At 47.4% G+C, this 23,956-nt stretch overlaps 9 protein-coding genes across 9 annotated transcripts; 3 read left to right on the top strand and 6 right to left on the bottom strand.

Annotated features, from left to right (window-relative positions):
• Window positions 1-1,018: 1,018 nt before the first annotated feature.
• Window positions 1,019-2,425, bottom strand: BDW43DRAFT_262909 (uncharacterized protein). Its single transcript, XM_032040479.1, has one exon. It carries the CDS (start codon window positions 1,732-1,734, stop codon window positions 1,243-1,245), a length of 492 nt encoding a protein of 163 aa, XP_031904874.1. The 5' UTR covers window positions 1,735-2,425; the 3' UTR covers window positions 1,019-1,242.
• A 22-nt stretch (window positions 2,426-2,447) lies between these two features.
• On the bottom strand, window positions 2,448-4,175 carry gliT (thioredoxin reductase gliT). The gene is made up of 3 exons (XM_032040478.1): window positions 3,723-4,175; window positions 3,353-3,659; window positions 2,448-3,302 (listed from the first exon to the last, which is right to left on the bottom strand). The coding sequence occupies exons 1-3, from the start codon at window positions 4,112-4,114 to the stop codon at window positions 3,057-3,059; spliced, it is 945 nt and encodes a 314-aa protein (XP_031904873.1). The 5' UTR covers window positions 4,115-4,175; the 3' UTR covers window positions 2,448-3,056.
• A 1,625-nt stretch (window positions 4,176-5,800) lies between these two features.
• Window positions 5,801-6,551, top strand: BDW43DRAFT_306734 (uncharacterized protein; the record flags this gene model as incomplete). The annotated part of the gene is made up of 3 exons (XM_032046091.1): window positions 5,801-6,014; window positions 6,066-6,073; window positions 6,456-6,551. The coding sequence occupies 3 exons, from the start codon at window positions 5,801-5,803 to the stop codon at window positions 6,549-6,551; spliced, it is 318 nt and encodes a 105-aa protein (XP_031904872.1).
• A 2,779-nt stretch (window positions 6,552-9,330) lies between these two features.
• On the bottom strand, window positions 9,331-10,934 carry akr1 (putative aldehyde reductase (AKR1)). Its single transcript, XM_032040477.1, has 6 exons — window positions 10,746-10,934; window positions 10,582-10,683; window positions 10,428-10,512; window positions 10,276-10,368; window positions 10,028-10,222; window positions 9,331-9,965 (listed from the first exon to the last, which is right to left on the bottom strand). Exons 1-6 carry the CDS (start codon window positions 10,790-10,792, stop codon window positions 9,486-9,488), a joined length of 1,002 nt encoding a protein of 333 aa, XP_031904871.1. The 5' UTR covers window positions 10,793-10,934; the 3' UTR covers window positions 9,331-9,485.
• A 687-nt stretch (window positions 10,935-11,621) lies between these two features.
• BDW43DRAFT_262901 (NADP-dependent oxidoreductase domain-containing protein) lies at window positions 11,622-12,372 on the bottom strand. Its single transcript, XM_032040476.1, has one exon. It carries the CDS (start codon window positions 12,305-12,307, stop codon window positions 11,894-11,896), a length of 414 nt encoding a protein of 137 aa, XP_031904870.1. The 5' UTR covers window positions 12,308-12,372; the 3' UTR covers window positions 11,622-11,893.
• Window positions 12,373-16,224: 3,852 nt separating this feature from the next.
• On the top strand, window positions 16,225-17,583 carry BDW43DRAFT_262899 (uncharacterized protein). The gene has a single exon (XM_032040475.1). The coding sequence runs from the start codon at window positions 16,842-16,844 to the stop codon at window positions 17,292-17,294; it is 453 nt and encodes a 150-aa protein (XP_031904869.1). The 5' UTR covers window positions 16,225-16,841; the 3' UTR covers window positions 17,295-17,583.
• Window positions 17,584-19,046: 1,463 nt separating this feature from the next.
• BDW43DRAFT_152040 (uncharacterized protein) lies at window positions 19,047-19,542 on the top strand. The gene has a single exon (XM_032038461.1). It carries the CDS (start codon window positions 19,241-19,243, stop codon window positions 19,505-19,507), a length of 267 nt encoding a protein of 88 aa, XP_031904868.1. The 5' UTR covers window positions 19,047-19,240; the 3' UTR covers window positions 19,508-19,542.
• Window positions 19,047-21,638, bottom strand: BDW43DRAFT_262897 (uncharacterized protein). Its single transcript, XM_032040474.1, has 5 exons — window positions 21,525-21,638; window positions 20,914-21,474; window positions 20,554-20,858; window positions 20,332-20,453; window positions 19,047-20,277 (listed from the first exon to the last, which is right to left on the bottom strand). The coding sequence occupies exons 2-5, from the start codon at window positions 21,413-21,415 to the stop codon at window positions 19,578-19,580; spliced, it is 1,629 nt and encodes a 542-aa protein (XP_031904867.1). The 5' UTR covers window positions 21,416-21,474; window positions 21,525-21,638; the 3' UTR covers window positions 19,047-19,577.
• Window positions 21,639-22,990: 1,352 nt separating this feature from the next.
• Window positions 22,991-23,871, bottom strand: BDW43DRAFT_306729 (ankyrin repeat domain-containing protein; the record flags this gene model as incomplete). Its single annotated transcript, XM_032046090.1, has 4 exons — window positions 22,991-23,379; window positions 23,436-23,494; window positions 23,553-23,764; window positions 23,818-23,871. 4 exons carry the CDS (start codon window positions 23,869-23,871, stop codon window positions 22,991-22,993), a joined length of 714 nt encoding a protein of 237 aa, XP_031904866.1.
• Between the last annotated feature and the right edge of the window lie 85 nt (window positions 23,872-23,956).

The following is a 23,956-nucleotide window of genomic DNA, read 5'->3' as shown; positions in this document are numbered from 1 at the left end:
GTGGCTGCCCCAAGATGCCGTCATTAAAAAACTCAGTTAAACAAATTACCAGCTTCTACTTTCGAAGATGACGTGGACGGCCAAGAAAAATATTCTAATACCAGTATTCGTTATTCTAACCAACTCAGAAACTACGGGTTCGCCAGTTGGTCAATCCTAAACATCCGCTAAACCAGTATACGCATAACTTGTTTCCTAGATCTGAAGAACCAGTCCTGATACACCATATCTGTGAATAAGTCGCTTACGTCTGGATTACCTAAATCAATCTTCCTTGATGAAGACCCTCATGAACCGGTTTTCGGTATCTTGATAAACGCTGCAGGGTCCACTATTCTCTCGCCAAAACGTAATCTTCGTAATGAATAAGCTACCAGAGAACTACTAGTATATGTGCCTGTGGGCGTAGTAAATTCACCTATCAGTTGATGCCTTAGAACACCGGGGATTATGGACGCCGGAGGCTTCTATACCCTTAGTTAATGCCGCTGAGACTATCCATAAGTAACCTGTGAGAGATGAAGTTTAGTGGGTCTGGTATTTAATAGTGGCCTTAGTTCTTTGAGTGATCTCTTGTATATAGCGATTCATTGGAAGTATATTACATATTAAGAATGCCATTTTTGAATGTATGGGGCTAGTAAAATCCATAGTACAAAATAATGAGGATGCTTATATCGATTGATATATGACTCGCTTCACAAGATAGAGACTTGCTATGATCACATTGCCATGTCACGTAAAGAGATATCAGCCTCGTGAGAACAAAACGATGAAGATAGTATCAAGCGAACAGTTAATGTAGAACAAACTGAATGAGTGATCTTCTGGTCCGAGTCGACCATTGCAAGCACCTTCTTATACAGTAAATCGTCATTGATAAAGCGTTGGCTTTCTTACCTTCAGTTCTCAAGGCTATAATGAGGTTCAAACATCCTACTATTAATACGGCTAGTTTTGAATGCAACTATGGATGATGCCTGCCTACCACATCAATGATGATTATGAGTGAGGTACATTAAGAAGAACATGCATATTGTGCTATTATAGATATGAGATGGGGTTCAATTGTTAATGCGCGACTAACTAGAAAGCAGACAGTAAAAGACATGACCTTGTACATTAAACATTAAGTTGATGTCCGACAACTTGAAGACAGGGGGAAAGGAAATGCTAATTTGAAACCCCAAAGAGTAGCGCAGGATATGAATACTGGAAAGAAATTCAAAGAAAAGAGACCCTTCAATATGTGCCCGCTGGCTTTGGCGGGTTTAAGAGCAAACAACCTGTTCTATTCGATTTTTTTCTAACACGCTCAATAAAATCCCGTCCAGCAAGCCCCCGAACCCTTTCAGTATTCCTACTTTTGAACTGACTCCACAGGTAAGGAGAAGTATCCGGGTCGGGACAGGATGGTATCTCTTCGTAGAACACTGTAGCTGCTTCTTCCATTCCATTCAAACCCAACGGGTTGATACGTCCGATCTGTTCAAAGTCCAACATCCACAAAATTAATTTCCCAAAATCGGTCTCAAATTCGGAAGGGTGGTCAACATTGGCCGGTGCAAGGGCAAACTCAAAGCCACGGCCATCTAAACAACCCAGCCAATGCATACCAGCAAGAATTGCCCCCATGGCCTTCGCACACCATTCTATGTGTCCCCGAGATATTCTGAAATCCTCTGGTACGTCATCCATAAATACCGAACAGTCATCAACAGCGATAGTTCCCATCGCCGGCGGACAGTCGGATTAGGCAAGGTTGAGATGGGTCAGTGCTTTGCGCTGGTCGGCCAAGCGCTGTATTGAGCCCATCTCTCATATTTCGTGGAAACGGAGTGATGGGCTCTAACTCGATGGTGTTACATATAGCCGGTTCATCTGGAGAGTAGGTGTTACTATATGCGCGTCCTAAACTCTTTCCGTAACACTCGGCAACCAGGGGCAGAGTTTGTAACGTGGATCCAAAGGCTTTTATTCAACCCGAGGCTGGAAAGCGTCTGTACCAATGAGTAGATACTTGTATATATGTAGGAGTAAGTATCAAACTTTGCGTCCCCTGGGGTCTTGTCCAAGATAGCTACTTCTTTTTTTGTTGTTGAATAAACCTCACCGTAGTCTTCTTGGCCGACCTTGTTGACCAAAAAAATGACTGGTATTTCTGAAACCCCCTCCATTGTTAATGCTTTAGAATCTTCTTTCTGGACAAAGCTTGGCTAGCTGATATTGTTGATGAGGCAGTGAATTTCCTTGCTTGCTCTCTAACGGACTGGGTAGGAGTGATAAAGGTAGTATGAAATGTCGTTGGAGGGATGGGAGTTCTCTTTCAGAACTGTTGACTTGCTCTGCTATATCGGACGAATGGAAGGAGCAACGCTCAGGGTATATATATCTCACTAAGTGCAGGGGTTCGCCTCTGGTGAAATTCTAGACGCAATATCTCAAGACGGACAATCCTATTGTCTTCGATGGGTAATCCCGCACACTTTAGTAAGACGGATCATAACTACCTGCACATGTTTACTAATAATGAATTAATGCCATTTCGATATTACCGTCCTCGGTAAATGGCACTCGACTGGGGGTAAAGAGCCGAACAATGGCATACATTTTTCGACAACAACCGTTGCTATCGGGGGCATTACCAGGTGACCTATTCTCCCACTTCCAACTAGATGAACTATCATTCTATCGTGGGGCTTAACCGGCCATTCAATTGCTATTTTACGATGCGTTCGTGGAAGTTGACCTCTTTGCTCGACTCTTGAGGTATAATCCAACATATTCCGAAGCTCACATGACATAGTAATAGGAATTTATCTTGAACTATAGATTTTCCTTCCAGGACAAGGAGTGTCTGTTTACAATCAATAGGACTTCTATATCCCGAAAAATACGATACTCTGAGTTCATCATAGTGGAATATAGCTCTCTATTTATTATACCATCTATATGACAAGAACGTTCACAGCATCTAAGCTTATATTACTCTAAGAAAGCAGGAGCACAAAAAAAAAGGGCACTGTTATGCTAATCCTGCTTTAAATAGATCCCCGTCATTCTTTCTTAGTCGGATAATCCTCTTCCTGCAACTGGCCAGCCAGTCCTCCAGCCACAACTACCCCCGAAGACATAGCCATTGTAACAACCTTAAAGGGAGCAGCACAGTCCCCAGCAGCAAAAACACCAGGAATAGAGGTGCTGTAGAACGGAGCCGTAGTCTCAAGGTCACCATCAGATGTCAGTCGCAACCGGAGTTGTGTAGCGAAGGGCCCGTTAATCTCTGTCTTGGGTTTATGAGTCTAGTATTGTCAGCAACGGATCATGCTGTCTATGCGTGGTATGTACTCACAAGAAAGCCTTCTGTGGTTTGCGTGCCATCGTGGAATTTGAGCTGTACTTCGGATCCATCCTGTCCTTTGACCAGCTTAGATATCTTTCTCTTATCCACTTTGAATCCCGTGCCCTGAGTCGCGTTCTCCAAGTCCTTGGTAACATCTTCAACACCATCCGTGTATAACGTTACTGTACCGGCAAACCGCTTAGCCATGCGCGCGACATGCATCGCCGGAGCGGGATTAGCAATATCGCCAATTGCCAGAACACCAGCAGAAGCGCAACCACGTTCCTCATAACCGTGGCAAAAAAGGCAATGAAATCTATTACAGATCATCAATTACTAAATGTTCTAAACAAATCAAAGCCACGGAGTGAATACTCACATGCCAGTCCCCCAACACTCTCCATATCCCTCAATGTCCGGGAAAATATCACGGACACCAGTAGCTAATACCAGCTTACGTCCAGTCCAGGCGCGATCACGGGCATCGAAAGCCTTGAAGTAGCCTTCGTCTGTCTTCTGGACTTTTTTGATTTCGGTATTCTCGAACTCAATGGTATCGTAGCGGCCAAGAACACGCTCACGAGCTGCCTTGCGGAAGTCGGCAGGCGGGCTGTGATCCCATGTAGCCACATTATGCATATGGCTGGTCGGAGAGTTGCGGTAGACCCCAGAGTCAAATACCACTGCGCGGTATAGCTGGCGAGCGAGGCCGGTTACTACCGACAAGCCGGCTGGACCGCCACCGATGACGAGGACGTCGTATAATGTCATAATGGTAGTTGTTTTCAGCGGTACTGTCTAAAATGGAATACAAAGTATACTCTGGATGCGCCGGAGGAAAGTGGTAGAGCAAGAACAATGTCGATCTGATAGCGGTATTTATAGAAAAGGGGATCGGAGACTTAACCCTAAGAATGTCTCCGATTAGATGTTGCGACCTTCTTGGCTTTCTTCTAGACTTCACGCGCCCCTTCTTCCCATGCAAGAATCTACCAGTCATAGTCAAAGCTTGACTCATACCCTTGACTAGAAGATCGGTTTTGAGAATATTATCCAGCTATAGCCTATTCGGGGTGGATGGGATCACGGATTGGTTGGTCATTCGTCCACTTTTCGGGTGCCTGACTGAGGACCCTTGGGACGAATTTTTTTGGATGTAATAATGGTCGCTATCAATCAATAAATGTGTTTATCTTATGAGTCTTGACGTCATTGAGAGTTTTGTCATCGTACAAAGGCTAGAGTTGACTTATTAAGAAAGTTATTAGTAAGGAGGAGGCCATAGTTAAAGCTTATATTATGTCAGGTACATCATACATGGTATCCTGAATATATGGAGCAATGCGAGCTCAATTAGGGCTATGGAAGTTATGGGTGTTTGTAATCACACATTACCAGAGAAGATTCAGGTAGACCCTGAGGATGTACAGATGCTATCCCGATCCCTGGCGAGGCTCAAGCGGCCCGAAGGGGTGGGTGGATAGTTACCGATTGGGCAACACAGCCCGTTGCAACGAGTCGCTGGATCGCCCTGTTACTCAGTAAATAAAATGACTACCAATTGTAGGTTAATAAGTAGGGTTGGGATCGCTATTGAAATTTGCGTGACGCTCCGCCGGAGCTACGATGGGTGTACAGACTAATATATAGATAAAAATCTTCTGGGATGTGATCATGTATTTGTTTGGTTTAAACAAAATTCCTGTCATTGAGACACTGGGGTGTTCTTAGTCATATTCTATGGAAGGAGACCAAGAGAGTGTTGGAATACTGGTAGGAAGTATGTATTGTTGCTATGCCAGTGAACAGAGGGAATGAATGAGAAGAAAACCCTGTACTGCACAATAGAATTAGGACGTAGTGTTATATAAAGAATTCTAGAGTATAGTCTCCATGGACAATCAAAAATTAAGTGGTAGTTAGTTCCTGGCCTAGTTATATTTTCAGGTGCCCTGTTTCTTGTTTATGGGGTTATTTTTGGAGCCAAAGTCTTAAAAGGTTAGGTAATACAGAGAAAATACTATAACTATGAAATAGGACCATATCTTTAATAAGAATTTCTCAGTCTACTATTTACTGATATGTTCTTATCGAAGTTACTGTTTGGAATGAACAACCACGTATGGTAGAAATTTAGAAGCAATATTGACTATATCACCACATTGCTTTTTGAAAAAGGAAGTGAATGACCTGACCTCAGCCAGGGACTCACCAGCCTAGACGCCATTTTTATTCGCTTCTACTCCCTTTCTTCTTCCTCCCTCTCTCCTATCCTCAACCTGCATCCCAAGACTATCCTGGTATACTCTTGTGCTCCTATCAAGCTCAAACTGCTATGTCTGCCTGTATTAGTAACCTCCCTCTTCTTCCACCCACTGCATTGCTACCTAAGCTCTTGGAGTATCTGGTAAACTCCTATCTTATATACTGAGCCCACTGCATTCTATGTTATCAACAATGCCAACATCCAAGCCGGCCGAGGCATTCAACCAGACCAGAGCTGGGCAGGCGAAGAAGCTGGAAAGTTTTGTGAAGGAGCTCAAGGCGGTTTTTGGCCAAGCGCTACCAAGGCATGGCAGCTATAAGAATGTTACAGTTATTGCCTTTCACTGGGACAACAATCAAATGAGAGTTACTCGACTAGAGGTTGAGTTGCTGGATATCTTCAAGCGTAATCATAAGTATTCCACATAGAGTTACCCCATCAACTCTTCTTCTCCAGCTATGGATGTAAGTCTGAAAGTCAGAGCTCACCATTTTGGGTCGATTGGTACGTATTAGAGGAGGTATAATATAGAAACGCAGTAAAATTAGGTATCATAAAAACTAGATGGAAACTTCCGAGAGGCGTCGGGGACTGGGTTTGTTTGATAAATGACCATTCAATATGCTATGAGCGCGGAGGATGTGAAAGTCTCCGACTTGCCCTTGCTAAGGCGGCTGCGAATGTCTCCGACCAGCCAACTCTAACCCATGAATGCTCTTAATGTTTGGCAGGGTTGTTGAAGGATGCGAGGCAGTGAGGGAACTGAAGCACTTAGACAAGAAGTAGAGGGTTAGTATAGTTTATGTTGGATGCCAATGTCAATATGTTATTGCTAACTTTTCGCAGCATGCGTGGATCGTATTGGTGGTGCGCAAGCGTGACATTAACAAGCGTATGCTGGTAAAGGAACCCTCGAAAAATGCCGGTGACCGCAAAGGATGATACAATTATGCAGAGTATTCGATATATTATCTTTCTTTACGTACTATGTATGAATGGGTAGTCTATGTATGTTTTGGTTTTGTTGACACTAGATATTGATTTATACAGATCTAGAATCCAGGTGACCTCCCCCTAACTCTCACACACTACAGCGCCAAGACACTGGGTTTTTGAGGGGCGATAAAGAATTGAAAATGAGGTGATTAGCCCGGGAGAGGCACATACTGGTTATAGATCAAGGCGTACTAGAACTAAGAATAGAATCAAACAGAAGGCTCCGAAAGACCTCAGCCGACCTATCACCACCGAGGGGGCCTCGGGAGTACAAGGGTAGCAGATGGTACATCAGAAAATGAAGTAAAAAGAGCAAGGACAACAAGATTCAATCGAAAGCCAGAAACACACAGCCTTACACAGCCTAGACAGTCTCCTGAACAGGCACGAAGTCTAAACTTTCGCCAAAAGGGGGGAAATACAGCTCCAGGATTGAAAATGTATGCCAATATACAAGTAGGAGATGTTGGATATAGCAGCACAGGAGCAGCTACCATGTTTTTGGAGAAGGTAGCCCTAGAATAGAGGCTTCGGTGTAATACCCTACTCTCGAGTCCCCAGTCGTGACCTGCCAAAAAATCACCATAAAGACCACAAATAATATACCTTCCTTTCCCCTAAACTACTTGCAGCTTAGCTAGTGCCTCTTTGGGAGTTAGTTATTTGATCACGGAGACTTTGGTATATCATGCGGAGACTTCACTGCATCCTTGTCAAACGCTGTTCTAGTTTCTTTCATCCGCCCCCCCCCTTCAATTCATGGTCGGCTTCCCCTTCATATCTCACCCATAAACCCTGAACGGCTTGAGAGCCGTCAACACCTTAGTAGGCTGCTTCACAATTTAGTCCTCTTTTAGCTCCAAGGTTTCGAGAAATGCGCAAGAACAACATATCCAACAATGTTCCACCGAAGGAAATGCAGATATCCGAGTCCCCTAAATCTGGGAATGAACAGAGAGCTGGCGATGAGGGTGTTTTATCTGCAAACGGCCCAAGGAATCCCCCTTCTATGTTCCCGCTTACCTTGATCATCGTTTCGTGGTGCTCCAGCGAAAGCTCCTCAGACTTCCCATTGACTCCGGGCTTTGTCTATCGGTCTTTTGCCAGGCCCTCGATACCAGCATTATTGCTACGGCGATCCCACGTGTCACGGATGAGTTTAACTCCCTGGGGGATGTAGGCTGGTACGGGTCCGCCTATCTGATGGCCAATTGTGCCTCTTTGCTTCATATGGAAAGCTTTACAACCTTTTCCCAGCCTAATGGGTCTTCTAGGGAGCATTAGGGATCTTCGAATTAGGAAGTCTAGTTTATGGTGCAACTCCATCATCGGTAGGCCTTGATCATCGGAAGAGCCCCCCAGGGTATTGGCGCAGGGGACATCCTGTATGGCGGAACCCTGATTTTCGCCACTACTGTGCCGTTGAGACGACGTCCGATGTTTCAAGGCACACTAGGAGCTATGTATGCCCTGCCTAGTGTCGTCGGGCCTCTGTGAGTGGATGCCCAGTTATAGATCGATCAAGCAAGCGTAACTGCTGACTTTATTCGCTCGAAAAATGGGAGGCACCATTGCAGGTGCGAGACTTGCCAGTGTATAGCCCTAGATATCTTCAAGAATACTCACTAACAACATTTAATATATGTTATGTGGCGCTTCTGCTTCTACTTCTACTTACTTCTTGGATTTTTCTCCGCCATTGTGATTGTTATGTTTGCACGCAAATTGGAGTCACCTCCGGGAGCCTTGTCCTCAGCCAAAGAGAAGGCAAAAAGGCTAGATCCCGTTAGCCTTGTCATCTTCATGTCTATGATCATATGTCTACTTCTAGCCGTCCAGTGAGGCACGGCCTATCCATGGAATAAGACTCGGAGGTGGCTGCCACGGGCTGTTAGACGTGGGCGTGTCTTCTAGCTACTATTCTGGCAAGCGTGGTATGCTCCTTTCCTTTCACCCTTGTTATCAATACTAGCTACTAGGGGTTCTTGAAACCTACGCTAATGAAGGTGCTACCTCGCACAGGGAAGCGGCCTAATGTCAACCTTCACTCCAGACTGTCAGATCGGACATTAACAATGTTAATAAGACGGAGCTCGTGATTCCAGAATTGGTGGAATTGGTAGTGTTTGAAGCGCGAAGAGAGGAAAGTGTTATGAACGGGCTATGTAAAGACCACAAGGCACAATTATATCAAGCACTGAAGGTCTTCATCCCCTAAGATCACTTCAATTTGTTCAACAACGTACCAAAGGCAGGTTCCTTGGTGTGTCCGCTGGGCGACCTTATCTTTTTGCAATCGCGTCTCCAATGGGATCAGGGGAGAGGAGCTCGAAGGAACCATTAGCACGTGTGAGGTTCGGTATCCGGAATTTTGTCTTCTCAAATCTATATCCATCTGACTATGCCGCGGAAGAGGATTATCTCAATGTCCCTCTCCACTCCCTGGACTACGGCTTGACCCTGTCCTAGTGCTCCACTGAGGGGGCGGCATATCGCGCCCCTGAGACGGTCAAGTGATGCTGGAGTTCATGGTAATATATATGAAAGGTTGGGGTTCTCCGGCGGGAACACGAGAGAACAAGTTTTGGATATAGTATCCGCAGTACTACAGTCGACTCCGCGATATCAAGTCAGTAATTGGACTGGAAAAAAGGCCTTTAGATAGACAGGCTATACTGCTAGTGCGAATTGGCCTTACTGAGTTTAATTCAACTAATATGGTTTGCTATACTTAACCAGAAGGTATCGGCTATACAGGAGCACACAAATGTATTATCATTTATACACTTTTTGCTTTTATTCACATATATACTGTCTATCCTCCATATGGACGTACAAAACATCAATCATTAAAACGTGACCAGCACAGCATCCAGGCGTCTAAACAATCACCTTGTGGGTAGCAGGAGCCTCCTCCTTCTCGCCGAAGATGTTAATGTCCCAGCGAGGCTTGTTGGCAGTGTAAGGAACGTTGTAGCGGCGCTCGTTACCCAGGGCAGTGATCTTGGCGCTCTCCTCGGGAGTGAGCTCAACCTCCTGGAAGTTCTCAACGATACGAGAGGCGGTGACGGACTTGGGGATGACGCTGTGGCCGCCGAGCTGGGACCAGGCAAGGATGACCTGGGCGGGGGTAACGGGCTTGCCGAGACGCTTGGAGACCTCATCGGCGACCTCCTTGACCTCGGGGCGGGTGACGAGGAGGGGCTCGCCGATCATGTTGTTGCCGAAGGCCGAGTAAGCGGTAACGTGGATGTTCTTCTCCTGGCAGTACTTGATCAGGGCGGGGCTCTGGAGGAGAGGGTGGCGCTCGATCTGGTTGGCGGCGGGGACAACGCCGGTAGCCTTGATGATGGCCTCGAGCTGTGGGGGAAAACGTTAATATACTGGCCGTTTGTGATGGTCGGTGTTGATTTGTGACTTACGTGCTCCACCTTGTGGTTGGAGACACCCACGGCGCGGGCCTTGGACTTAGGGAGCTTAGTCATGGCCTTCCAGGTGTCGACGATGGAGATGCTGTCGTCGATGATGACATCACCGCCCTCGACGGAGCTGTTCTCGATGAGAGGGAAGAGTTCGCTGCCGGTCTTGAAGGCAACGGGCCAGTGGACGAGGTAGAGCTATTGTTCTATGAGTGCGAGCTCAACGGAGTGATATCTAGGTAGGGACATACGTCGAGATATTCGAGCTCAAGCTCGGCAAGGCACTCGTCAAGAGCCTTCTCAACAACGTCGGGGTGATGCTGGCTGTTCCAGAGCTTGGAGGTCTGTAGTCATAGTTAGTGATCTGGTTGATTGTATAATGTTCGATGTTTTGGACACATACAATGAAGAGGTCCTCACGCTTGAGGCCGGGGACATCCTGGTAGGCCCTCTTGATACCGGCGGCAACTTCCTTCTGGTTTTGGTAGCTGTTTTTTTTTTTTTCCCGGTGTTAGTGTCGAGTGGTCGAGGGAGTTCGAACTCCAATGGCAACTTACATGGTAGCCAGATCCAGGTGACGGTAACCAGCCTTCAGAGCCTGGTAAACGGCCTCACCGACCTGACCGGGGGCAGACTGCCAGGTACCAAACCCCAGTTGACTATAGGGAAAGTCAGTTTCTTTCATCCATGGGACTCTCTATTAGGTTTTATGGAAACATACGGGATCTGAGCACCGGAGTTGAGGGTAACCTTCTTGCCGAGAGACATGATGACGGTGGTATATGAGGATGTAGGTGAAGTCAAGACGAGTGAAGAGAATGAAGTCAGAGAGGAATGAGGAGGGAAAACGAGAGAAGAGGAGAGGGAAACGACCAGAATAAGTAAGTTGTTTGGAGCTCTTGGTTTCGAAACTCCGGTGGGGGTGAAAAACAGTGGAAGTATCGGAAAAATACCAGAACAAAATTATCCGCAATTAGCCAGTCTTGTTTACCCCACCAGAACCATTGCTACCCCTCGGTGGGGTAAGGTACGGTACCTTCGGGTAGTTGGAGCCACCACCTGCACTGTATGTAACCTTTCTACAGTACACCTAATATATTCCGCGTTATTAATTATATATCTAGATATGACTGAGTACCTTGCGACAACTTCATGTACCCCATGTCATAAGTATGTATGTACCAGTATGTATGTACGTACCCACAACGCATACATTTGTACATTGAATATGTGGCATGGTAGGGGCACATGACGTCAAGCGGCAGACACTCCTCCGAGACAGCGATATTGAAGATATTCTTACCAAATTAATTTAAGTTAATTTCCCCTTTCTTTGGTTTTCTGGTTCTTAAGGCTTCCATGAAAGCTTTTGTCTCTCTGGTCGGGAACCCGAAAGAGTAAATGGGTCCAATAAATCCTAATGCCGACTTTCACAGTAGAGATGCCGGTCACGGGAGGGGGGTACATTTATAAAACCCCCACGTTCTTCAATTCTCTTTCAACCCCCCGCTCTCATTCCGGGTCCATTGGATTGGCTGAGTTCAATCTCTCCCCACCAATCATCTCTGGGAAAGACCAATGATGAATTATCGATGTTCCGCTTCTACTACTGTAATGGGCAAGGTTGCGTGTTTAGATCTACTCACAGCTGCGGCGAGAAGCTCATCTTTTAACTCAGTGGAAGATCATATCTACGAGTCGTGACGCATTTGAGCTACTTTGTCAATCGAACTGGATATACACGCGCTTGAAGATTGAAGAGCACTCCTGCTATGATGGCGGATAGTTGCTGCGACTCTATGCATCCAGGGGAGGAGTATCCGCAAAACAAGACACCATAAAGGTATCTGGAAGTCTCGAACCAACAACCTACAAAGCCTGGGAAATTGCCTTCTCCTCCGGCGTCACGGTGATTTCTAGACTGCCCAAAGTCTCCGCCACTCGGTGCGCCTTAGTCGTACTGGGCATAACGAAGAAGTCACCCTCCTGCGAAAGGATCCAAGCAAGGGTCGACTGCGCAGCAGTAACACCCTTCGACCTAGCAATCTCACCAATCTTATCCAAAATGCTCAGATTCGTCTGGAAATTGTCATCGCTGAACCACGGCACGCTACCGCGTATATCACCAGGTTTAGTAAAGTCGTCCTTCGACTGGAACGTACCACTAAGCAACCTATTACCCAAAGGGCTGTACGAAATGACAGCAACACCGAGCTCCTGTGCTGTGTCAAGTAGTTGATGCTTTGGGGGCTCGATATTGAGACAGAATGGGTTATATTCCATCTGTATACAGGAAATGGGGTGCACGGCATGAGCGCGCCACAAGGACCAGGCGCTACACTCTTTTAATCCGATATACTTGATTTCGCCTTCCTCCTTCAGCTGGACCGTAGCTTCGATCGTTTGCTTGCTTGGGGTCACTTGGGCAAGGCGGTGGATGTAGTATAGGTCGACGTAAGGCAGACCAAGACGCGTCAGCGATCTTTCAATTCTCGGGGGTCGAGCTGATAACAGGCTTGTCCAAGTTAGAGGGGTTATCGAACTTTGTTGCGAGAAAGATGTCCTTTCGCTTCTCGGGGTTTGCGGCAAACCATTACCATTCGCCGAGGCGGTCCTCTGAGTCGCCATGTATGTCCGCTAGGAAAGCAATTATCTGTTGGTATACTCATACACTTGCTCCCACCAGACCGAGACCCACGGGGCGGACTTGGGGTCCATTCTTTCCCAAAGGTGTAGTAACGGTTTGCTGGTGTTCTTGGATTAACCTGCAGAATGGATGCTTGCTAGATAAGATTAAGGAAGAATTCTGTACGAGCAGCTGCCATTCTAAGGGCAAACAAGCGTATTTATACGAGAGAGTGGCTCTGTCTAAGTCTGACTTTGTCGATGTGGTTCTTTCAGCGTCGTTGCGAATTTGAAGGCGTACGGAAATAGATTAAATTCGGCCGAACTTCCTCTCCAGACCGCCAGCGGAACTGTGTGAGTCGTCCGGGCCATCCACAATCTCCCACAACATGAACGCCTTGTGTAATAATTGCCGATAGGGGCTTTTCTTCCTTGGGGAGCTTCTACCTAGACCTCCGGTGAGGGTCATCTTGTGAACTGTTTATAGTATGAATGCATAACGATTCTAATCACCTAGTGGCCTCCCACGACAACCCTATCTATATTATTGCAACCCTTCGATAGCAGCTGTACAGGAGTTTATCTCGAAGTTACAGCAGGCATGCCATTGTGTCCGAAGCATGCGTCACTAGAATATATTTCAATTCAATAGTTAGTTACCAGATCCAGACATAGGAATATGAGCATTTATTCCTTGTTATCTTGGGAATCTTTGCCTCTAAGTAACTTATCAAATCCTGCGAACGGTACTGTGAAGGTCCAAGTCCTTCCCTTTATAAGCCCTGATGAATAACTTAATAGAGTTAAGAAAATACAGTATTCAATAAAGCACAATCACTAGAGAGTTTTATTCCTTCCATAAATACTCCTATATCCCCTCTCCCGTCCATTTAAGTCCTCAATCCCACCTTGAACAGATAGGCATCATAAACAACCATATGATCCTCAAACAGAACAAGCCTAAGCCATACAAGACCAATATCCCTACAACCTACTACACAAGCAATTCCTCTGCCTCAAGAGCTTGTCTGACACTTACTGTGCATCAGTTATGTCTGTATCTATTACCTGGGTATGTACTTCTTCCATGAAAGCACGGACTTGGTTATCCGTTTTTTTTTATGGGTCTTCGATCGGAATGATTGTCGGCCCACAGCGCGAGGTGGATTGGACTATATCGACTGGGCCTCCCTTGGATGCTATGCGACTCTGCGACAATTCTCACATGTTCGAAGGCCGCTAGTGATACTACGCCTATACGTGGAACTCCTAAATCATCAGATATTGATGAACATACAGAGAGCGTGAAAAGTTATGTTTGTATTATCTATTCAGTAGCTAGTTACTGATGGGCTATAGCGCATCGCCAACTGCGCTGCTCTTCTGTGCAACACCTAGACAAGCATCGTGACACCGAACCATTCAGTATACCACGAAAATATACGAGGTCATACAAACCTCGATGAACCCAGCACGGAGGACACTTGGGCTTTCGGTATGTGTCCATTTTACGATGAGATTAAATTAGATCATGCTGACGATCATAGTATCTGAACATTCGTGCTACAAATATCAAAGCATGTGACCGCTACGCCCAAAGATCAGAGCAAGGCAAAGGGGCCTGCAATCCTATTTAAAATTGGGTATTCAGCCAGCGACATCTAATGGACCAATCTGGGCCAATATCTATGGTGAGTTCTAGGTATGCGTAGAGTTGCAGATGCCCCTAAGGGTGGAGACTCTCTAGGGATGGGTGCTTTTGTGATGCCTTTAATAGTGATTCGTGGTGCTGTTTATGCACCGCGATGTGGTCATACAGTTTATCTATACACATATTCGACGACGACTTGAGGCGTGGTCTGCTTCGAATCCCGCTGCGGTGACAGCGGATTGGCTGTCATGTCTCTATCCGGGGAGGCTAAAATATGGCTGGCTTGCTACTTCCCAGCCTATGGCATATTAGACTGCTTGTTGTCAAATCTATCGAGACGATTAGTGCAGCGAGTCTATTCTGCCATCTGAGGTTATGAGCCCTGACATTGTGGAGAAAGTCGCCAAGAAATGTGCTAGTTGTTCATGCTCTACACAGTAAGCCACTTTCTTGCGCGGATTGGGAGAGTTTTCATGATATCAACATGTGTAAAACCATGCGTTGGATAGCTCGCGCCCCTGAGACCAAGGCGTTAGCTGCGTTGACACCCCAGGGGGAGCTGCCCCCGTTCGTCGGCTTCTACGCCCTACAAACTATCCTGACCCTCATCTCGCTTGCTCGCTATACGGGTGATCCCGTGGGCCTCAGGTCCGGTTCCCTCTCGGAGAGCGTTGTCTGAATCGACAAATTGGACGTAGCGATACGCCACTATATGCTAGCCTGGGCACCCCGGTCGACGTCCTAGTCATACTAACTTTATCAGAAGTTATGAATTATACAGAGCATATACTATATAACAACTGGTTGGCTTCAAACTGCACTTTTGAAGCTATGCAGACCTGTCTCACTGGCCTTCTGTTCTGTTTAATTTGTGGCCACACTATACCGATCGTGCACCACCAAATCCATCAATTCCGAATGAACGTATTCCAACCCTTCTAAGGAATCCACAATGAGCGCTAAATTCTTCACCCGCATCCCCAAGGATCGCAGTGCTTGGAACCGTGCAGCAAATGCACCTAGAGTCAAAGACCCTTCAAAGCTGCCAGGACAGGGCTTCTAAATCTCCGATACGAAACAGATTTCCAAGTACAGTTGCAAGGACCAGACAGCGACAGGGTCCATATCTCTGGAACGCCGGATTACATGGTTTGCTAAAACCATAGACCCAGCTCCTAGCTGTTCATTAGCATATCGGTAATGAAATCCCGGTCTCAACTATTGTAGGCCACTAAGGAGTTGTTACATCCCTATTCTCGAATCGGCCAGAGATACCCTGGCGTAATCCAGATACTTCAGCTCCGAATGGCGAGATCTGTATCTCATCGTCACTAACATCTACGGTCCTACATCAGTATTCCGCTGCAGCGCCACTTGGGTACATCACGGCACAACAGTTATTCTATGGCAGTTTCCATCTGCTCCGAAGATTTGGCTTTGGGTTCAATTACAGGATACATAGCTACCGATAAATTTGTCTTGTGAGCCCTCTTGTCGGTACCCAAGTTGAGAAAATCCTTGGATTACCAATACGTCTCCAACAATTATCATTGCTTCACTGGTTCTTGCTATGACTTCGTGAAGCATATGTGAATTATTCCCGTCCCAACCACCGCATATCCTCGCACTAGGCTCTAATGTCCACGCGGCTAAGCCTCTGGCTTCCCTGACCGTTATGAATCATGTGGTGTTGGTCCTGGGACTTACCAATTGTTCTTACCAGCTGTTCACTTCCAGCTTAACTAAAGAGTTCTAAACACAATGCGTGGATTGCCCATTGAAAGAAGAACTTCGAATTATTGTCGTCACTCTCGTTTCGGTGTCCGCAATTGGTTCACGGACATATGTCATAAGCTGTCGGCCGAAATTTGCACCCTTGTTTCGCTTCCGCATCCAACTCCCAAAGATCGCACATCCCCCCGAAAGCATCGTCGCTCCAGCGGCGTTTTTGAGACTCCCGCTAAGAAGCGCCGATAGATGCGAACGGGTTCCTGGTCCGCGTCTTAGACGACGCCCGCGCTTGGCTCGCTATCCTCTAGTCAATCGTATGGCTAATTTCCTACACTCTCCTCCAGTTATGTCCTCCACCCCCCTTCAATTATGTACTTGTCCTCGACTATACCATGTCTTCCAATAAGCTCAGAAATACCAGCACGAAGGAAAGCTCAGTTAGTAACCTGGTTGATGTGTTATGTTAGATAGGTGGCCCGCAGTTTTCAACGCCCGGGTTCAGAAGCTCTCCAGTCTTGTGCTTGCGACCCTAAACAAAACCCCCATGAGCGCGCGTCTCCCCACGATAAAAGGGATTTTTAATAAAGACAGGAAGACCCTTGAAGAAACTCTCGCTGAGTACTTTATTCAACCTGAGCATACCCTTGATGAGGGTAGTGAGTGTGATAAGGACAATCCCTCGGAAATTTCAGCCGTAACCCACCCCAAGGAAGATATTAACCCAGATATCTCTGTGGCGCCCTAATATCCTTCCTGCCGGGTAGAGCGCAACAGCCATTCCACATCACGCCTGAACAGGATCTATCCCAGATGCCATTCTGTCCAAAGTGGACTCCGCCAACAGTAGACTTGGTCAGTGTGGCCACTTCCTGTGCCCGAGCGCCCACAAAGTCAACCCACAACCGGGCCAACGCCCACCAGCTGGTCATTATGCGGCCCAAAGTGAGACTACCATTCTCTGAGCTTGTGGACAATCAGCGGTTTACGGGGATCGGATCTCCCTTTGATCATTTGAATGGGTTACGTTGCTTTGCACGTTTTTTCACTTGGTCCAGGGAATGTGCGCACCCAGGATCAGTATGTCAAGACCGTGCACCTGGGTCCGCCCTTGATGTACTACGGCGAGCCGAGGTGGCCAAATGGCCAAAACAAGACTTCAATGTTTTACTAGACATTCTACAGCTTGCTTCACCGCTTACACTTCTTATTCTTTCTAGAGATTCGACAATCGTCTTATATACCGCCACCAAGCAGCCACTTTAGCAGCTAACAGTTAACTATTGATCCATTATATACCACAGCAAATAAAGCAACACCGGCCCTCTTATATTAATGCGCTGCTTATTCAGTCACGTGGAATGAACTTGGCTGAGCCTTGTACACGTTGCCGCACTGTACAGGGTAGATACCCATTTCCTGAATGTCACCAGGCGCCTTTGGCGGAGTATGTGCCAACTGCAAATGGCCTGATCGAGCCAGTCAGTGCTCCGTACGTGATGAGCTGTGGCAAGACATTGGACGGAGTCTACCAGCGCCAGCCAGGGACACTGCTAGAAGCTCCAATTAACTTGGATCCAGATGAAGGGGATGCCGGGAATCCAATCAACTTAGACCCAGAGGAGGGAGAGATGGTAGAGAACCAGATCATCCTTTGAAGTAATTTTTTTCGTACATTTTCCCATGTACCAGCACCAGCACCAGCATGTCCAACCATACGGACCCTGTGTATGGCACCTAAGCTTAGGACTAGTAGCCAGAAGGTGAAACTAAGCAAGCCACCTGAGATAGCTGACCTAGGTCGAATGGGTTAGTTAGTTAGTCGTTCAATTCTGCCGGCAATATAATTAGAAATCTAGTTTTGGCCATTTGACCACCTCGGTCCGCCGTACTACTCCAGGTCGAAGATATAGTGGGCAGCTGATTGACTGAATGTAGTGGACGTGCGCCGGCGACGGCCACAATCGTTTTGTTACCCATCCTGGGACCAGCACTCTCCAGCTGGAGAACTAGCTCCAGGAGGGCGAAGGCCCGGCCCTAATCTTGACAGGGGCAACAAAAAACCTCTTACGGCGCCTGGCCCGGGTGGCCGAGAGCCCACTGTGCTGGTGGGACTGTTTAGGCTTCTGGGATGCGGCCGCTGCAGCGACGAACACAACGATCGTGGAAGAGATGGCAGCAGGAGTGGGGCCAGAGTTAGGTTGGGGAATGTGTGTGTGGGGGTGGAAGGATGAGAGTGTGTTTGGGGCGGGGGTGGCAGGAATTCTTCCTCCAGCCGGCTAGGGACATCATCTTCACTAGCGACCTCAATTCCACACGACAATCGGCGCAAGTATTCAACAGAGAGCTACGCCATGAAGTCTGCTTTCTTGTCCATGGATTTGAATATGAAATTCCACCATAGACTACGCTGCTCGTGTGTTTCTATCACAAGAGTCACTCACTTCTCACGGCGTTTACAACCTCGAGTCATTTAGGAGACCCTGAACGATTACACTCATCGCGTCCTGATATACATGTGTGGCCCTGGAGCTACACAAGCTCCACCATGACTAATTGGTCATCCTATATGCCCAGAGTGTTTGTGAGCTCCGGTCATTAAAGCACATATTTTTGTTGGAACGTTTCCGCTAGATTACATTTTTGACCTTCTGACACCAGCATGGCAGATTGGTTCTCAATAACAATGGTTTCTGCTACTTGTGGCTATGAAGCATACCTTACTATCAATTAGAAACAGGCATTCGATCCAAAACATAGCATCACGCCATGTGAAATTAGAAGGTATCTATTTCTAATTCTCTCTCATTTGCATTCGCCGGAATCACGACACTTGTGTCTCCTTGGTTTAAATGGCAGCGTATACTTCCGACGAATGTCGACTAGATCCAACATCCAATATGCAGAAGCGGAAACTATCTCTCGAAAAGATGCTGTGGCGCATACAGATACACAATCCTCCATAATAGACCCTCCCAACCTGCAGCCACCGACTGCCAACTATGGATCCGCCTGGAGCAGACGCAGCACATTCCTCCAGGACGGGTACACTATACAATAACACCAATTAACGAGGCTAGAGCTTCTGACTTGCAGGTTCTTCGAGGTGCAGGCTATACTGGTCGCCATCAGAGACCAGAGCGTCCTATGGTGAGAGGGCGATTGTGTGAGTTCTGTACCCAGCACAGCACAGCAGAGGTTGTCCAGAGCTCATGGGCTGGACTCTCTGCTGCGTAACCCGGAAGAGGAGATGTTTGCGCTCTGGTCAGAGATGTAGGATAGTGCCGAGATGCAGACAACGACAACTACTACTTCCTACAACTTTCTACCCACTACATCTTGATTCTCATCTATCTTCAGATGTCACCGGTCTTCTTCTCTCGGGGTTCCTTCCCTATACTCTCACATTGTGTACATTGCTCATCATCTCCATTCTCTTAATTACAGATGGGCCATATCTCGCAGCGGTAATGATATAGCGGTCGAACAGCTGCAAAAGAAGTATATATCATTGAACAGAATGCTGAACTAGATAACCCAGAAAGTCGATCATTGACCGCGCACAGATGACAGTAGCGAATCAGGAGTCCAACCATCATCAGTCAAAAGTGGTTCCTTTCCGTCCCGTGCACGGCACAGCATATTCAGAAGACATTTTTCGACACCCCTACGTGCCTCGAGACTAAGATAGCCTAGAACATCGGTCATCTTCATCACGTAGTCGATCTTCGCCACTCCATCGGGGTGATACGCCACGAAATGGTGATGCAGAAATGCACGCAGACTATAGACGGAAGTGTTCCATACTTCTCGTGAAGCTGATAGAGCGACGTCCAACAATGCCATGTCATTATAGATATCAGGCGCGGGTGATACTGTTGATGCGGGTGAACGGGACATCGATTCTTGCATTGTGATGCAGATGGAGAATAAGCAGGTTAACCTGTCGTAGTCGGAGGCCAGGAAGCTAGTGTGATTAGAGGGGATTTTGTTTGCCAAATAGAAATTTGAGCGGAGGAGCAGGACAGCGTCATGTAGTGCTGGGTAGGATGCAAGGCCGTCTATATACAAGCGAGATGAGAACGCCATCAAGGTTCGCATGTCTTGGATAAAGGATATCAACCACAGACAGCGGACCTTTTGTGTGTCGACCGATGCTGCGATTGCTGCATTCTGGAAGGACTGTTCGGATATTTCTGAGAGGTTATTGGATGACTCGAACCACGATGGTCTTGACATTAAGGACACGCTAGTTGGTTATTAGCCATGACGTCACCACGGTAGAGGCTTTATCGGAGCTTACAGGTAGACAACAAGTTCTAGGCGCCAGTTATCGTGCAGTTTGTCAATACCTCCTCGTGCTTCAATCATTCTTTGAAGTCCAGTGCGGTGCACCATCCATTCCTCTTCTGTCCCCCAATATCTCTGCACAAAAGTCAGCTATGTGCCGCCTAGAATGAAGGCCAAGGCTGAGAAAGAATAGAAAAAGGGGTGGGGGGATAGCTTGCAAATGTAAGGTACGCACCTCAAAGGTCAGGAGCCGAAGAACAGCAGCAAATGCATCGTTACTCAGCGATTTCTCGGGGTCAGTCATCCAAGTGGTGAGTATGCGCACTGCCTCAGCTTTATATCTCAACGCATCGGTAGACTTTGTTCCCCTTACAGGGTTCATACCCGCATACAGGTGAGCTAGATGGGCAGCCGAGTGGGCCATGATGCCATAGAAGGATGCAGCGTTGGAGAGGTCTAGCGGGAACCAAACATCCTTCATCGGGTTAAAGCTCGGGATGGAGACATCCTCAAACATCATAGTCGCGTGGGTAATAAGCCCTGGCACTAGATTAGCTATTTCAAAAACTCAGAAGCTTCTCGAAATTGAACATACAATGATGAAGTAGCTTGTGCTGTTTACTCGTCAGCTGGACCGGAAACATCTCAAAGGGATCGAGCCTGGAAGACGCTAGGGCGTGGTTGAGTCCGGTCAAGGCTTGTGTTGGCACACCAAGCCCCTCGCCCGTGATATTCCCGTTACCATAGTTGGCCTGCCTGGTTTTAATACGAGTCGAACTGCGCTGGTGCAGCAGGTACACATCTTCAGTGTTATGATACTCGACTACTGATTCAGAAGCGCTGTCTGATTTGGTTTTACTGTCTCTGGGGCTTGCGCTCGTTTGAGGCAAAATCTTCCTTTGGGATCGGCGATCCTCAAATTTCTGCTTGCGACGTTGTCGTTGTCTCCAGTGTTCCCGCATCGCATGGCTGCGGGCTTCGGCCAGAGTGCCCTCGGTTACGAAGGCGAACCGAGAACCTCCATCCTCTACGCCCGAGGAGTGGGACGGCGACCGCCCAGTATTTGGCGGCGAAGTGTTCTCATTCCTTGGGCTCATAGTTCTGTATTGGGCAATGGCTTGCTAACTGAGTCATGTAGTGTGAATTTGTCGTTCTGCTGGATGTCAGTCGGCATAGCTCATGTCAGGAAAGACTAGAACTAGTCACCTAGGAATTTCACTCTGCAAAAGATAGATTTTCCAAAGCTATACATCCTAAGTCGGATCGTATCATTGAGCATTACAGGAGTACGAAGAATTCGCCATGACGCAAGGATTTAAAGCTGTTACGGACATATAGGACTGGCAGGGGTGGAACTCGGGATGCGGTTCTTTCCATTAGTCACGATCTACTGATCCACGGGCCGGAACATATCTCCTCCCCGAGGATCATTGGCCACGGCACGCCCGAGGTTCCAGTTTACGAAGGACTACCTCTAATTCACCGGCCGGTCGGTATTCCCGTCGTTACATTAAGCTGTGCCTTGGCTCACTTATACAGACCAATCGAACAGTCCGCGCTAATTGATCCAGTAAGATCCTTAATTCTTGGCATTCATGTAGAAATACTACCAACATTCCAGTAATTCAAGAACATACGGGTTTCTTCCATGTAGTACCGTTTCCCAAGAGTGGACGTAATATTCATAGCTGTGAGAAAAGACACGAGAAGTACGTAGTAGAATGACCATCATCCATGGCTACATCGCAAAGACTAAACCAATAGTCTAGATCAGGTCGCATGAGAAATACGGCACTGTGGCAAAAATGTTCCTTGACAGCCAATCGATCTTCGGGGGGATCCATGGGTTTTAGGGTCGCTTAGGAGCCCGTCGGAAAACTGTCGGCGGGAATGTTCGGCTATCTGGCTTTGTGATAGGTGGCCACAGGGGAGCTGGCGGCTCCACTCAGATAGGTTATGCCTCGGTCTGTGGCTTCGGTTTCCGACCGTAGACAATATAACTGAGAGAGCCATAGACCTGGGTGAGCCATTAATTTCTTTACGTATTGCTTCTATTACTTACACGGGGTGGTACTTATGAAAAATGAAAAGGACTACTAAGTCCATTGAACCATAGGTATAACGGATCAATACAGCACACACTTTTTGTCCGTTATATCCAGTGGTATCTTGGTTTGAGTGGAACCATGATACCATTTTGAAAAATCCCTTACATCGAGGGCTTCGTTTTATCCGGGTTTATTATTTGCACTATCTATATACCCCTGGGAGATAGCCTACAGTGACCCGTAAACTTGATGCGCATTCACTGTGCATATGTAATGTCCACACTAAGAATCAGTATTCAAATCTCAGCAAGCCGCCCTGCACTCCACCACTATAAGACATTATAATTCTCTGTAATTCTAGCATCGTCAATATATCCAGCGATAGACCTGACATGAGTTGCCCTCCCTAATTGGCTAGTGTGCTCACCGCCTCAGTCCTTAGCTCTGGGGTAGATAGCCTTATCTCAGATAGGCTTAATTCACGTTCTTCACGCCTTCATCATAATCCAACCTCAACATTGCCCCTCCGGAGAAATTAACACCCTCACCCCGTAAATCTTAAGAAGAGTGACGGACACAACTCAACCCCAAATCTCCCCCGCCGAAACCACCGTCCCCCAAGTATCACCCAGCTCCCTCAATACCACCACCTCCACCAACGTCTACGCCTCGGCACTGAAGGAGAGTCAGGATAGCCTGCTGGAGCTCAGACAATTGTATGTCTTTAGCTATTTGTAAGGGGCTTCCGCCACGGTATTGTGGATGAGCCGATTGTCCTGTAGGATCTGCGCCTGCATCGAGTAATAATTTGACAATATTCGGCCTGGCAGAGTGGATAGCACGGTGTAAAGGATCACGCCATTTGACAGAGGTTGTATTAGGATCGAGACCTCTGGCTAGAATATATCTAGTCATGAACTCTCCTTGGGGCACGCGCGGAGCCACGGCCTTGAAGAGGAGATCCGGTTCCAGCTTGGCCCCGTGCGCGAGAAGCAGCTCAATCAGAGATGTATCTTCTTCACTGGTGCTGCGCGGTTGAGGGGGGTGTTCACTCCTCTCGGGACGGAACGGTTAGGGTCAGGGCCTCGCGAGATTAATTCACGAGCACAGGCGGGATTGCTCATTTGCCTGTCATTTAGAGTCAGTCACGCTCCCCGGATCTTCAGCCAACAAGGTTGACACGTACACTAGGATAGGAATGCCGTTGCGGTAGCTCCCGTTGGCGTCAAAACCATGGTCGAGATACTGGCGAACAACACTCTCATGCTGCTGTACCCCTAGCCTTCCAGGGAGAGCCGCCACTGTCCAGTCCGACACGTGAGCGTCGGCGTCGAAGAGTGCGGCCACGAGATCAGAATGCGCGTCCTCGGTAGCGAGAGCAAGTCCCTCGTCCAGATCCTCGGCAGTTAGTCGCCCTCTGGCGAGGGCTTCCTGGGTTTTTGGCAGGTCACCGGCTTCGCACGCAAGGTGTAGGCCCCGACAAAAGAATCATAGTCGGGTGCCATGGTGCAGGTGGGATGGAGATTCGTGAGCTTCGAACACGAAATGGCGGAAGTGGAGAGGTGAGTAGTTACCACTACGTACAGTACA

Source organism: Aspergillus alliaceus (genome assembly GCF_009176365.1).
Source record: "Aspergillus alliaceus strain CBS 536.65 unplaced genomic scaffold BDW43scaffold_4, whole genome shotgun sequence".
Lineage (NCBI taxonomy): Eukaryota > Fungi > Ascomycota > Eurotiomycetes > Eurotiales > Aspergillaceae > Aspergillus > Aspergillus alliaceus.
This window is presented reverse-complemented; position numbering and strand designations above follow the sequence as displayed.

Bases quoted from the DNA above. Each gene is read 5' to 3' on its own strand.
- BDW43DRAFT_262901 (XM_032040476.1), bottom strand. From the start codon at position 12,307: ATGGAATATAACCCATTCTGTCTCAATATCGAGCCCCCAAAGCATCAA.
- BDW43DRAFT_262897 (XM_032040474.1), bottom strand. From the start codon at position 21,415: ATGAGCCCAAGGAATGAGAACACTTCGCCGCCAAATACTGGGCGGTCG. The intron at 20,454-20,553 runs GTGCGTACCTTA...ACTTTTGTGCAG, and splicing joins TTCGGCTCCTGACCTTTGAG to AGATATTGGGGGACAGAAGA. The intron at 20,278-20,331 runs GTAAGCTCCGAT...ATAACCAACTAG, and splicing joins CTAGAACTTGTTGTCTACCT to CGTGTCCTTAATGTCAAGAC.
- gliT (XM_032040478.1), bottom strand. From the start codon at position 4,114: ATGACATTATACGACGTCCTCGTCATCGGTGGCGGTCCAGCCGGCTTG. The intron at 3,660-3,722 runs GTGAGTATTCAC...GATCTGTAATAG, and splicing joins GAGTGTTGGGGGACTGGCAT to ATTTCATTGCCTTTTTTGCC. The intron at 3,303-3,352 runs GTGAGTACATAC...TGACAATACTAG, and splicing joins AAACCACAGAAGGCTTTCTT to ACTCATAAACCCAAGACAGA.
- BDW43DRAFT_262899 (XM_032040475.1), top strand. From the start codon at position 16,842: ATGCCATTCTGTCCAAAGTGGACTCCGCCAACAGTAGACTTGGTCAGT.
- BDW43DRAFT_262909 (XM_032040479.1), bottom strand. From the start codon at position 1,734: ATGGGAACTATCGCTGTTGATGACTGTTCGGTATTTATGGATGACGTA.
- BDW43DRAFT_152040 (XM_032038461.1), top strand. From the start codon at position 19,241: ATGGGCTGGACTCTCTGCTGCGTAACCCGGAAGAGGAGATGTTTGCGC.
- akr1 (XM_032040477.1), bottom strand. From the start codon at position 10,792: ATGTCTCTCGGCAAGAAGGTTACCCTCAACTCCGGTGCTCAGATCCC. The intron at 10,513-10,581 runs GTAAGTTGCCAT...AAAAAAAAACAG, and splicing joins CACCTGGATCTGGCTACCAT to CTACCAAAACCAGAAGGAAG. The intron at 10,369-10,427 runs GTATGTGTCCAA...CTATGACTACAG, and splicing joins AGCGTGAGGACCTCTTCATT to ACCTCCAAGCTCTGGAACAG.